Source organism: Meleagris gallopavo, chromosome 10 (assembly GCF_000146605.3).
Source record: "Meleagris gallopavo isolate NT-WF06-2002-E0010 breed Aviagen turkey brand Nicholas breeding stock chromosome 10, Turkey_5.1, whole genome shotgun sequence".
NCBI lineage: Eukaryota > Metazoa > Chordata > Aves > Galliformes > Phasianidae > Meleagris > Meleagris gallopavo.
In genome coordinates this window covers 14,471,623-14,483,839 of record NC_015020.2, presented here as the reverse complement: position 1 = coordinate 14,483,839, position 12,217 = coordinate 14,471,623, and the positions used below count along the sequence as shown (strand labels likewise).

Here is a 12,217-nt window from a genome sequence, read left to right as displayed (position 1 = left end):
CGCGCGCCCGGAACGTGGCCGTCGGGAGCCCACACCGCGAGCACTGCGTGAGGCGATCTCTGCAGGCAGAGATCGATGCCACGAAGGGGAAGGAAGGACCTTTTTCTGTTTGCGATGACGTTTACTCAATAAAACCAAAGGATGAAAAAACAACACCTGCTTTTCAAGGGGAAAAAAGCTTGCTGTATTATGTTTCCCTATGACCTCTGAGATGTGGAAGTAGCAGTGCCTGCAACAGCTGTGCCACATCAGCACTCAGCCCCAGTGGGTTTGCAGGGTGTGCGGCTTCCGCGGAAAGATCTCCCACCGCCAATCAGTGCCATCGCAGGTCTCCCCGCCTCTCTTCTCATTAACTAAGGGTTCCATTTACACTACACCAACACAATCGTTTGCAGAACTGTTGACAAAAAAAAAAAAAAACCCCAAACCAAAACAAACAAACAAAAAAAACAATGGACCATGCTTTGTTTTTGTTCCCTGTCCGCAGCCAAATTTCAAGTGCTTTCCCGCAAGCAAGAGTGTGTGATGTGGTAGATGAGAATACCACCAGCAGCAGTCTTTACAACAGATCTTTCAAATAACTTATGGAAAACCACCTTGCCGTCCCCAGCTACGCCTGTTCTTTCCCATCACTATAGTTACAACAATAATCCTAATTTTAAAATGTTACTTAACTGGTAATTCTGGTGTTTCTTAAAATGTAATCCAAAGTTATTTCATGCCCCCAGTGACAAAAGTCAAAACATGCTGCAGTTCTCACATTAACGTAACCATTCCAACAATCATTCAATGGGATGTTCAACTGCCTTTGTAAACAAAACAAACAGTACATTAATGACAATAAGTCATCAGATCTTACTTGTTTGTCTAAAGATCCTTTGTAGTTGCTTATTTAGCCAATGTTATTTTGTTAAAATATTAGATGTCAGTCAAATGCCTCGAAGGAGCGAATGGAGGCAACGATCAACAGCCAGAGCAACTGAATCACGCTTGGTATATCAATTCATTTCTGCAATGCATCTTACATGTCCAGACCTTTAACGACACAAAAAAAGATTAGCACATCACATCAAGTGTTTTGGAAGCAATGAGGCTTTTGTTCACAAAGCAATATAAACGCAGTAAAGGGAGGCGAGTAACATCCTAACACCTTTCTGCTTTTGAGAGGACACACAGCCTCATTATATGCATGCTCTTATGCTACCAACAAGCTATCTCAGGGAAATCTTACGCTATAAGAACAGTTGTAGAAGTACTCAGAGATCTGTGCTTTTTTGCAGTTGTATTTCAGACTAGCATGATGCAATGATCTTTATTTATAAGTCTCTTTTGATATTATTTTATCATCATTGTATACATATTCAACAGGTCATTACAAGTAAAATAGCAACTAACCATTTTTGTGGGGAGATCTGGAGAACAACAGCGCAAAGCAGCTGAAAAGACCCAGCTACTGGGCTAATGACAAAGCAACCTAGCAGATCACTTCACAGTCTGATTTCCATACAATTCTTTTTGTCCTTGTCCATGGTCACAAACTGATGGGATTCAGCTGGATTCCAGCTCTGTAACCACAGAATAAGTAAAATAGTTGCAAATCTAGCAATAGAATTTCTTTGAGCTTTCCAGCATAAGGTCTGTGGAATGAATACCAAACAAATGTGAAGAATACAACACATTTAAAAGGTTACCTACTCAGATTGTTTTCGTTAGTGGGAAACCTACCCAGAGATTAAAAGACTGCACAGAGAAGAGACAACAATGAAGGGACAACAATGAAGGAATTCTCCACATTATCTCATCTGAACCTGTCCTTTATCCACTGAGCTAGGAATAGTCAAAACTGAGCTCCATAATATCACAGAATTACAGCACAATATCAGGACCATCTCCATGTTCCCACTTGATCTTAAGAGTTTAAAGTAAGTTTGTTGTGAAGTTACCAACGGCTTTTGTGGACATGAAAAGAGCAAAACAGAGATTACAGGATTAATTCACCTGACAGAGACGTCTCTATAGCAAGACGTCTCTTTTATTTTGCTTTGCAGATTCATTTATGCAATAAAAAAGAATGTAGAAATAAAAGAAATCCTATTCTAAATGCCACTTGCATAATTTTATTGAGGACTGAATACCTTCAGAACAGCACAAGACTACTGTGGGGAAAACCAAATACTGATTATTCCTTTAGATCTTGCCTGTATAAACACAATTGATTTAACTCAATCACTTTAGTTAAACTGACGCAATCTGTGCATGGACAGAGTAGATAGGTACATAGAAAGGCACCGTGGTTGTCTTCTCTGAGACATATAGCAATTTTCCTCCACTTCATACCAAAAAACTTAAAATACCTACAACAATGTTTTATTTCCCAGTTCTAGAACTCTTCATGTTTCACTAACACAAAGACATGTGAATCCCACAGATTATTTTTAAAGGAAAAAAGTAGATAATTTTGAAAAGAATTAAAATAACCTGAGTTGCATTACAAATATCAGTAAATCATTGTTTTAACTCCTCAGCAGGTGGCAGTACAAAGTTATTTACAATGTCATATTAATTCTGTACTGTATTAAGTAATTTGTTCTTAGGTTTGCAATAAAAGCTCTAGTATAAGATAATTATACCAGACAGAAGAGTTAATTAAGAGCAAAAATAAAAACAACAACAACAATCAAGCTCTCTGCTTTTTCCAGTTCTTCAGGATCACTTCAGCTGCATCCAGAGTGCTGTCTTTCTGCGAAACAAGGAGTATCACTATTACTGCAAGTATGGATTCTTGAAAACAGTAGTAGTCATATTTATATGATCCCAAATCAATATTTGGCAGTGTCACTTGCAACCTCTTAATATCCCAGTTGATCACACTGTCATTGACAGTTATCTGCACTACACAAAAAAATTTATTCCTTGCAAAGATTAGATATGTTTGTTACAAAAATAACATTTTTTCCTCAATATTAGTATTATCAAATTTAATTAAACTGGGTAGTCCTTATGTAAATATTTGGCATTTACACAATGACGCACTTGGCTGCTCTATACTGGACACTTGTTAGCATAGTTTCCTAATCTTTATGTGTATAGGTGCGTTCTTTAAAACTTCATGCAACCAAGCTATGCTATTACTTAAACATAAACCCTCTGAATACAAGTAACCCACTGGTCAGTTGCATGGCTTGGCTACAACACAATGAATCATACAGGTGGTGGTTAACTTGTTGTGATTAGTGCTGTTCATCCTTGGCAAGCTACATCAACTATCAGCAAGTTTCACTCTGGTTGTTACTGGCTCTGTTTGTATCAGTGTCTTTATGCCTCATCCTAAGAGCTGTGAGAACATAAGCAGAAATTCCCACCCATTACTGGACCAAGCTAAGGTACAGATTCTTTTACTAAAACAGAGTTGTCACATTTCATTGTTGACACTGTGACAGAGCAATAGGAGAAACATCTTACAGCACTCAGATTACCAAAGCACAGATTCAACAACTGGATGAAACACCGGAAAGAACATGTGAAAATCAGGTGCTCACAAAATCACAGATGTTATCTAATTCATGATTTCTCTTTTCTTTAAAAAACAGACAAGATTCCTTCCCATGTCTTTGTTTTCTTTTATAGTTTGCAGCTTGTGTAAAACTCCTTGTAATTTCAGGTGAACTAAACTTCAAGCCAACTTGTGATTTTTGTTGCTGGAAACTGAACAGACATGCAGTACTTCATGCATATCATTTTAGTATATCATTTTGCTATACGTGGGAATTATTTCTTATTCTTGTTATAGGATCCACTTTAAGTGATTGCATATCCACCTCATACATTTTCAGTGTCATCACTGGTCAATAATGTGTTTACAGATCAACAAAATTTATATTAAAAAAAAAAAAAGACCTAACCACCCAGTTGTTAGAAATATGTCATCTATATTTCTGGTCTCAAGTCCATTGGCGAAAAAGATTGTTGAAGCTACTTCATGCTGAATTCAACACCAAACTGATTTTTTGTTTCTAAAATCATCCAACTCAGACTGTGGGCAAAAATGTAGCAGTTGCCTATTGCAGTTTTTGATGCTGCATTGATTTTGAGTCTTCATGGGACACAAATTTACCTTAATGAAGCAAAAACGTATATATTTTTCAAATTGCCTTTTTGTCTCAGGCCCACAGAACGCTGAAAGAGGAATTGCCGAGAGTTTCTGAAGAATTAAACAAAAATATTATTATACATATATATTAAAAACAGTTTTAAGTATGATTTTCTAAAATTCTTCCAACATCTTCCAACAGGAAAATACAAGGCTGACTTTTGATTTGAGTAACTAAGTTTAAATAAATTCACATTACTTTTCTTAGACAAAACATTTCAAAGATATTTTTCTACAACTAGCATTTAAGCAGAGAAACAACAAGTGCTGGAACTTAACACAAACCTATAAAATACATTACCAGTATGCTTAGCAATATTTAAGCCATATCATTTCCAAAAGATAGCACAAATACCAAACAATGTTTTGAGTAAGCATGGTTGCACTGCTTTGGATTTCAGTAGAAAAGCATTTCTAAAACTAGAGTATAACTAGGACATCTTACCTTCGATGATATCATCCATCGGACAAATTTATAATCATAAGGTTGATTCTCATCTACATCAGAGAGATCCACATCTACGAAAAAGGAATTGTATGATTTTCCAGGAAAGGCAGTCACCAACAGCATTACACTAACACTTCAGAATAAAGATATATACTTTTATTAAAGAAACATAATTCAAATTATACTGAAACAGCTAACAAGTACAAGAGGTTAAGCCAAATGCTTGGCTCTCAAATTATTTCATAATCATAGACTTTCAAGAAATAGACTTTTTTTTTTATCCACAACCTTTGCCCTTCCTAAAACTTTGCCAAAGCTTTGCAAAACAAGGACAGTTGTAACAACTGCAAACAAACATTTTTCCTCAAGCTTATAAAATCCACCTACAGGCTAAAGTCAAATAGAAAATTTAATTCCCAATTAGTATTTCTGACAATGTTATGTGAACAAGAAATGAGACGATAGTATAAAATAAAAGTTCTTTTCTCAGCTTAAAAATATTTGCTTTGTATACCCTAATATATATATATATATTTTTTTTTTTAAAACTTACTTAATGTAGAAACATCAACAATCATAAAGTATCCTCCTTCTGGAATGACAGGTGTCAGCCCAACTTCTTGAAGTAGCTGAGCCATCCGATCACGCTTGCTTTCCAGCTCTCGAGGCAGTGAGTAAAAATAGCAGTCTGGGTCATCCATGCGTTTATAGTCTACCCAAAGTGCTTGTGCCAAAGCCTCCTGGAAAGACAATGTTCAAAATACTCATGAAATTATGAAGATCCTTCTTTGATTCTGTAGTAGGATCAGGCTCTTATTAAGCAAGTCAGCAAATACAAATTACACAAACTACATCCAGCAGTGTAATTTGCTTGTTAACTTGTATTGTAGCAAAACCCAACGCACCAATTGCTCGCTAGGCATTTATCACATACAGAAGCTCTGAACATAAGCGTTTACAACATGAACTGAAGCTGAGTTTAGTGACAACGTAATCATAAAATACTAATAAATAAACTGTGATCTAAAAGGTAAAAGATAACTGTCAGTAAAACAAGACCCTACTGCATCAACTTTTACTTACATTTGGCAGGAAACCACACAGATTGTTATGAGTGGTGCTTTCTGCAAGAAGCAGCAGTTTGTGTGTGAAAGAAGAATAAAGAATCTGCAAGACTTCCTTGATTTTGTTTTAGGTTGTTTTTTGTTTATTTTTTAAATATCTAGTCAGCTGATGAAGTTTATTATCTTTTCCTAGCAATCCAGAACACGTTTTTTGACAATTAAAAATTAATTGTTGTGATTATTGTTTAAATATGGTGAGGTCTACAAGTTTGCTACGCCAGAAAGTAACTTCTTTGGCTCCATCTGTACCTACCTGTAATGGAGTTGGGCAAGTATATAATGTATTTTGATGAACTACTTGCAAATGCTTAATAAGATTCTGGGGGCCAATAGACCAACCAAGCTATGGGGAAAAAAAAAAATGCATATATTATAATTACTGCAACACCATTACTTCAAATAAACAAAGAATTAAAGTTAGAAAATGTCTCAAGTTTTTCTTTAACAATTAGTAGTTTGTTCTGGTAAAGAACTCAGAAGAGAGCTAGTTTATAACAACTTTGCTCTATAATGCATTTTAAAAAAATCTAGGTATGAGAGAAGAATAACAGCTTCACTTAACACATCTCAAAGAATATCAAGCAAACTTTTAATTCTTCATATAACAAGTTAGAAATTAAACAGATCCTTTATTAGGAATGATACTGCCAATTGTTTTAGGTCCATCTCATAGGCACCCATGTCAAGGATGGTTTGAGCATAAAAGAGGTCATTACCGGATCAAATCTACTTTCAACCAGACAACTCAATTGTCATGGTTCAGTCTGACCACAGATGATGAAAAAAGCATTTAGCTGCCAAAAGCTTATCTATTTTATTTTCTAATATGTATTTTGAAGTCACACAAAATATTATTATTATTTAATATTTTAACAGTATTGAAAGAGAAACCATTCCAAAAGATATTATATAAATCTGAAAACAACATCACCATCACATTACTGGATAGTTAAAAATATGATAGCATCCAAGTCTTCTCCAAGAGTTTTGAACAAATTATACTATGTTTATTCATATTTTTTTTTTTCTCATAAGAACTCACTACTCAAAAGACAAGAACAGAGTTAAAACAAAAGTGTTCAAGTAGTTGCTCCAGCTGAATGGTATCTTCACTTTTTAGAGACACACAGATTTGCCAGAAGCTTTGAAACACAGGTAACAAAAATGGAGCGTGAGAAATGCATCCTGTTATTTACTTAACTAAATTCTTACGTGATTTTCCTTACCTTCCAACCAGTTACACTGTATGTTTTCCCAGCACTTCCTATAGTTATTGTTCTTTCCCACATACCTGGCAATGTAGCTGTATACAAAATAAAATTAATTGGGTACAAGTACATTCACATATTCCATGTAGTTTGCTCCTAGCTAAGAACTACAATATGCTGATGTATAATTGTAGTGAGAATATTTGAAAACTATAGCAACTGTAACAAGTGAGAAAGAATATATGGACCAAAGATCTTGGCACAAAAGTAAGATTTGGATAAAAGATAGAAAACAAGGAGAGACATAGTTGGTGAAAACGATGTTAGTTTTCCTCAGATGCAGAATTATTCAGAAAAAAAGATAAAATCTAAGAGGCTACTTATTTACCTCAATACGGTATTATTTCTGATGCCTGGTAAGGGCACTATATACAACATCAAACCAAGCACTCCCAGCTGTTTTAACAGAATTGTCCAGAAAACAGTTCAGTATCATTCAGTATCTCTTATCAGAAAAAGAAAATAATTTCTAAGGTTCTAGTTTAGAAGTCAGATATCACATGAGTTAGAAACCCAGTACAGAGTAAGTAAATTAGATTTTATTATACAATTTGAACAGGCCTGAGATTGACACGCAGTAAGAAGGAGGTAAGAGTGTCTGCAAGTATTAAGGGATACAAGGAAGCCTATCTCCGTCTTTGTATTTCTATCTTGTAGGAGATCAAAATCTTTTTTCCTTTTCAAAGTTGATGACAGAGCAAAGATCTCTTCTGTCGGCTTGCAGCTTTCTTCTGTACTGCTTTACCATTTTGATTCTAACTTAACTCATTTGCAATAGAAACAGGCAAATCAAGACACAAGTCACAGACGCAAAATTAGACAAGGTCATAACTGCAGTTGCAGTTTCGGTGCTAAGCAACACCTGGGCTCTAGCACACTTGTACATTATAACTGCTACCAATAAATTTATCAGTTGTTAAATTCCCTCTCTAGAGAGATCAACAAACATAGATTTTCCAAACAAACACTGACTTTTATAAGAAAGGTTTTGCAGCAGTTACATTCATTAGGCATGGTAAAGGCCTTTGCAACTCTTCAAAAACATGCATTGTATTTTTCTGAGCACACTTGCCAAGAAAAGAAACCAAACTAGCAGGAAAGAGACTCATATTCTTATTAGCTCACCCATATTCACTCAACTGCTCTGTAACCTTGAAAACATAAAAGGCGGTTTGAACAGATGCATCTTGTAGCTAGCTAGGTCAAGAGTACGCATTACTTCCTAAAGACAACTGAACTTGCTCTCAGCAAAAATAATTGAATTTCAAAGCAAATACCCTCTAGCGAGAGATTGTTTTGCCACACAGTCATAGGAATTTAACCTTGGAGATAGAATCCAACAGCATTTCAAACAATAGTAGCAGCAAAAGAGCACAGGGGAAGAATCAGCTCCATTGCTTTTACAAGCAGGTTTTAAATAAGCAAATTCTTCCGTGCTTCCATGCCAGATGGCAGCATCATTACATGACACCATAAGGGACTTGGACCACAATTTACTATCAAAGTACAAGCTAACGCATATAAGTCTGTTACCTGGGCTGGCACTCAGCTTGTTGAGATGTCTGTTCTTAATCCTCAGTTACAATATGCTACCTCTAAATTCTAATCAATACTTAGGGGAGGTTCACTGTTCTTACAAAGTCAGATAATGATGAGAAACATGATGAAGAGCACCACGCTACAGAAAACAGCCTTCGTGACAGCACAAAGACTGTACTAATTTTATGATCTGTGTTGAGCAACTCTTGTTAAATTATATTAAGGAACCACCACCAGACACCATAAATTGATGCAATATCCATTTTGTATCTCTCAGAAAGGAAGTGTCAGTGCACTGATGGAGAGTGGAAAGTTTAATATGAAAACACAGGAGCTATTAAATAGAGAAATAGCACATGCCGTTTTTTCTTACATTTTCTTTTTGTAGATTTAAAATCTAAGAAACTGAAGTTAAAATAAACAGATCTTGCTTTTTTACTGAAGTAATGTTATTTCTCATGTTTTTATGGAAGTTTTATGATCATCTTAACAATAAAGTTAAAGATGATGTCATAGAGTACATACTGAAATGAATGAAGCTGAGTAACCTTTCAGGCTTTACCTTTTCTCATAATCATAAGGGATTTTTTATTTTGCACGCTGAACTACAGAAAGTCTTCTGTTCAATTGTAAATGTTTTGGTTTGAAGCATTAACATAACAAGGCTGATAGTAATAAACAATAAAGTTACTGTGTTTTAAGAACTCAGCACCTGTCCACTATGACAAAGCACAACTGACAACATGAGTGTTCAAACCTGTTGCTATGGCAAAGGAAAATAAATGGATTGCCTTACACCACCCACAGTGACTTTGGTTCTGAAGATGGCTATTTGCATGAATCACCTGCTAGGTCTATGAAGAAAGCTATAAACTAAACTCATCTTACTTTGTAATTGGAACAGGATAAAGCACCAGTTACTGTGGTAACTTGGTACGATGCACTAACGCAAATTACAATTACATGAACCCAAAACATTCCACTTCTTCAGCATCTGAAGGTCTTCTAGAAGGTATTGGACAAATGAAGTATCTAGAAGGTATCACCACGAGGTTAAGCACTTTCAAAACAGACTCATAGCCTATGCATGGCCAGTGCAATTAACATACTAAGCTGTACGACCAGTAGCTGTGTAGCTGAGCTAATAAGCATTCCAAGGTCATTTAGATATAATTTCCTTTTCATTTTTTATAAGAATCAATTTCTACAGTGATGCTTCCACTACAGCCCTCACTCATGGAGTTTCTTTTATTGCTACTCTTGATATTTTGAGATAGTAAAAGCTTAAAGTTTGAACTTCTTCCAGCAAACATTATTTTAGGGGTAAGTTTGCAATATCATTCCACAGCTGCTTCTACGACATCACAAAAAAAGATATAAGTACCTATTTTTGTGTGTTTATTTCCCTTGTACACCAGCCATTCATACACCTCGTCACTGATGCACAGAGTATCATGTTTAATACAGAGATCAGCTATTATCTGGAGTTCTTCTCTGGTAAATACCTGGGATGCAAAAAAGTAAAGGCAATGCATTAATCACAGTATTTAAGGCATACTATGAAATTATAGTAGCGTTAAAGAAGGACTCTTACCTTGCCTATAGGATTGTGTGGGGTATTCAGAATAATTGCTTTTGTTTTCAAATTAAATTTACTTGCAAGTTCAGCTGGATCTAAGACCCAATCAGCACTAGACGCAGAGTTTCCACCATTTTTCTTGGAAAAATAAATTAAAAAAAAAATAGCATTACTGGAATGCAACTTGCTACTGCCTAAACAGACGTGTCCAAGTTATCATCCTCAGACACTTTACTAACAACGCATGACAACTTATCCAACCTGTTCTGCTTCCCTGGGAGGAGGTGCTCCCCAAACAGGCAGGAGGCTGAGATCAAGATTTACACAAATTACTGTGACAATGGCAGTCTTGTCCTGCCTGATGCCCGTCTCACAGCTTCCCCAAGAACCAGTTTCCAGGATCTGGTTACACACACACATAGCACGTAATGCAGGAAGTCCAATCACATGACAGAGTTTATGGCCTTCCCATACACTAGAACAAGTTATGTGCATGCTTGGCTGGAAAGATAAATCACCACTAGACTAGGATTTTAGTTCCTTCCCCCCTTATCTATGTGAAAACAAAGAGTTAAAAATATCTACCACTGAGGCTCTGGAGTTACATCCTCAGTGTACATGAAAATGACAGAAGTTTGGGTCAGTTTCTGCTAAGATCAAAGAGCATGGCCGTACTAATTTTCTGACATATGCCTAGAAGGAAAGAAAAGCAGTCCCTCAGCCCTCTCAGAAAGATCAACATCTTGCATCCATAAAAATCCATACAACCTGCCAACACGATGCCAGAAGTACCAATATGTAACTTAACTATATGATAATTATTCATTTTTTTTTTTTTACCAATAAATACATCAGCTACCACATAATAACTTCTTATTTAATAAGTGGATTTTAGAAAATAAATTCTACTCTATCACTATATGAGTCGCTGAAGAGATCAGAAACCAAATATTCTGAAATGCAACAGATACAGAATTTGCACTGGCATAATCATCCTTCCCCCATTTCCACTAAGAACATTTTCTGATCACATCCAAACAAAGGAATGTTGATCAGCTTTCAGACTGCACAAATTAAAATAAATGAGAAAATGAGAAACACTGTCCTACCTTTTCCAGCACCAATAAAATATTTTATTTGCTTTGGATTATCATTATATCAGTCTTACACTATAATAATCAATCTCATTTTTGTATAATTGGATATTTTGAAACACTGCACAGAAAAGCATCTCCTATAAGGTTTTCATCAAACTGCATTAGGTATAGAAGTTTATTATAATAAATAATTTTTTTAAAACTACTCACATATCTCAATGGAATAAAAACAGGCTTTGCACCCGCCATCTTTACCATTGGTTCATAACAGTCATAAAATGGTTCTATTATTATTACCTGAAATTACAATAGTCAACATCAGAAACAGAAAATCTTCAGTGCACAATGCTATCATATTTCCAGATTTGCTTTGGTAATCTAACTTGATAATGTTTCTGGCACTCCATTCTGATTTAAATAAATAAATAAATAAATAAATAAATCACAGAATGTTCTTCCTTTCCCAGAAGGCCAACAGCATCCTAGGCTGAATCAAAAGAAAGATAGCCAGCAGGGCAAGGAAGGCGACTGTCCCCCTCTACTCTGCCCTCTATGGGCCCCATATGGAGTACTGTATCCACGTCTGGAGCCCTCAGCTCAGGAAAGATGCGGAGCTTTCAGAACAGCTCTAAAGGAGGGCCATGAAGATGATCAGAAGACTGGAGAACTCTGGGAAGACCTGATCGGGGCCTTCCAATACTTAAAGGTAGCTTATAAGCAGAAGAAAAATCAACTTTTTACATGAATAGATAGTGATAGGACATGGGGAAATGGTTTTAAACTAAAAGAGGGGAGATTTAGATTAGATGTCAGGGGGAAAATTTTCACTGAGGGAGTGGTGAGATGCTGGAACAAGCTGCCCAGAGAAGCTGCGCATGTCCCATCCTTCCAGGTGTTCAAGGTCAGGTTGAATGGGCCCTGGGCAGCCTGATCTAGTGTCTGATTTAGTGGCTGGTAATCCAGCCTGTACAGGGGAGCTGGAACTAGATGATCTTTGAGGTCTCTAAAAAAA

General features: G+C 36.1%; 1 protein-coding gene across 10 annotated transcripts in view; it reads right to left on the bottom strand.

The window, feature by feature from the left end:
• Positions 1 to 2,097: 2,097 nt before the first annotated feature.
• KYAT3 (kynurenine aminotransferase 3) overlaps positions 2,098 to 12,217 on the bottom strand; it is a 20,418-nt gene continuing 10,298 nt past the window's right edge. For all 10 annotated transcript variants that reach the window (XM_010715954.3, XM_003208720.4, XM_010715948.3 and 7 more), the window contains 9 exons: positions 11,416 to 11,502; positions 10,124 to 10,246; positions 9,914 to 10,034; positions 6,949 to 7,025; positions 5,976 to 6,065; positions 5,152 to 5,338; positions 4,596 to 4,669; positions 4,115 to 4,201; positions 2,098 to 2,740 (listed from right to left, as the gene is read on the bottom strand). In XM_010715954.3, the coding sequence (XP_010714256.1) occupies positions 2,678 to 2,740; positions 4,115 to 4,201; positions 4,596 to 4,669; positions 5,152 to 5,338; positions 5,976 to 6,065; positions 6,949 to 7,025; positions 9,914 to 10,034; positions 10,124 to 10,246; positions 11,416 to 11,502 (909 nt within the window). In that variant the 3' untranslated portion in view covers positions 2,098 to 2,677. The remainder of the gene's footprint in view (positions 2,741 to 4,114; positions 4,202 to 4,595; positions 4,670 to 5,151; positions 5,339 to 5,975; positions 6,066 to 6,948; positions 7,026 to 9,913; positions 10,035 to 10,123; positions 10,247 to 11,415; positions 11,503 to 12,217) is intronic.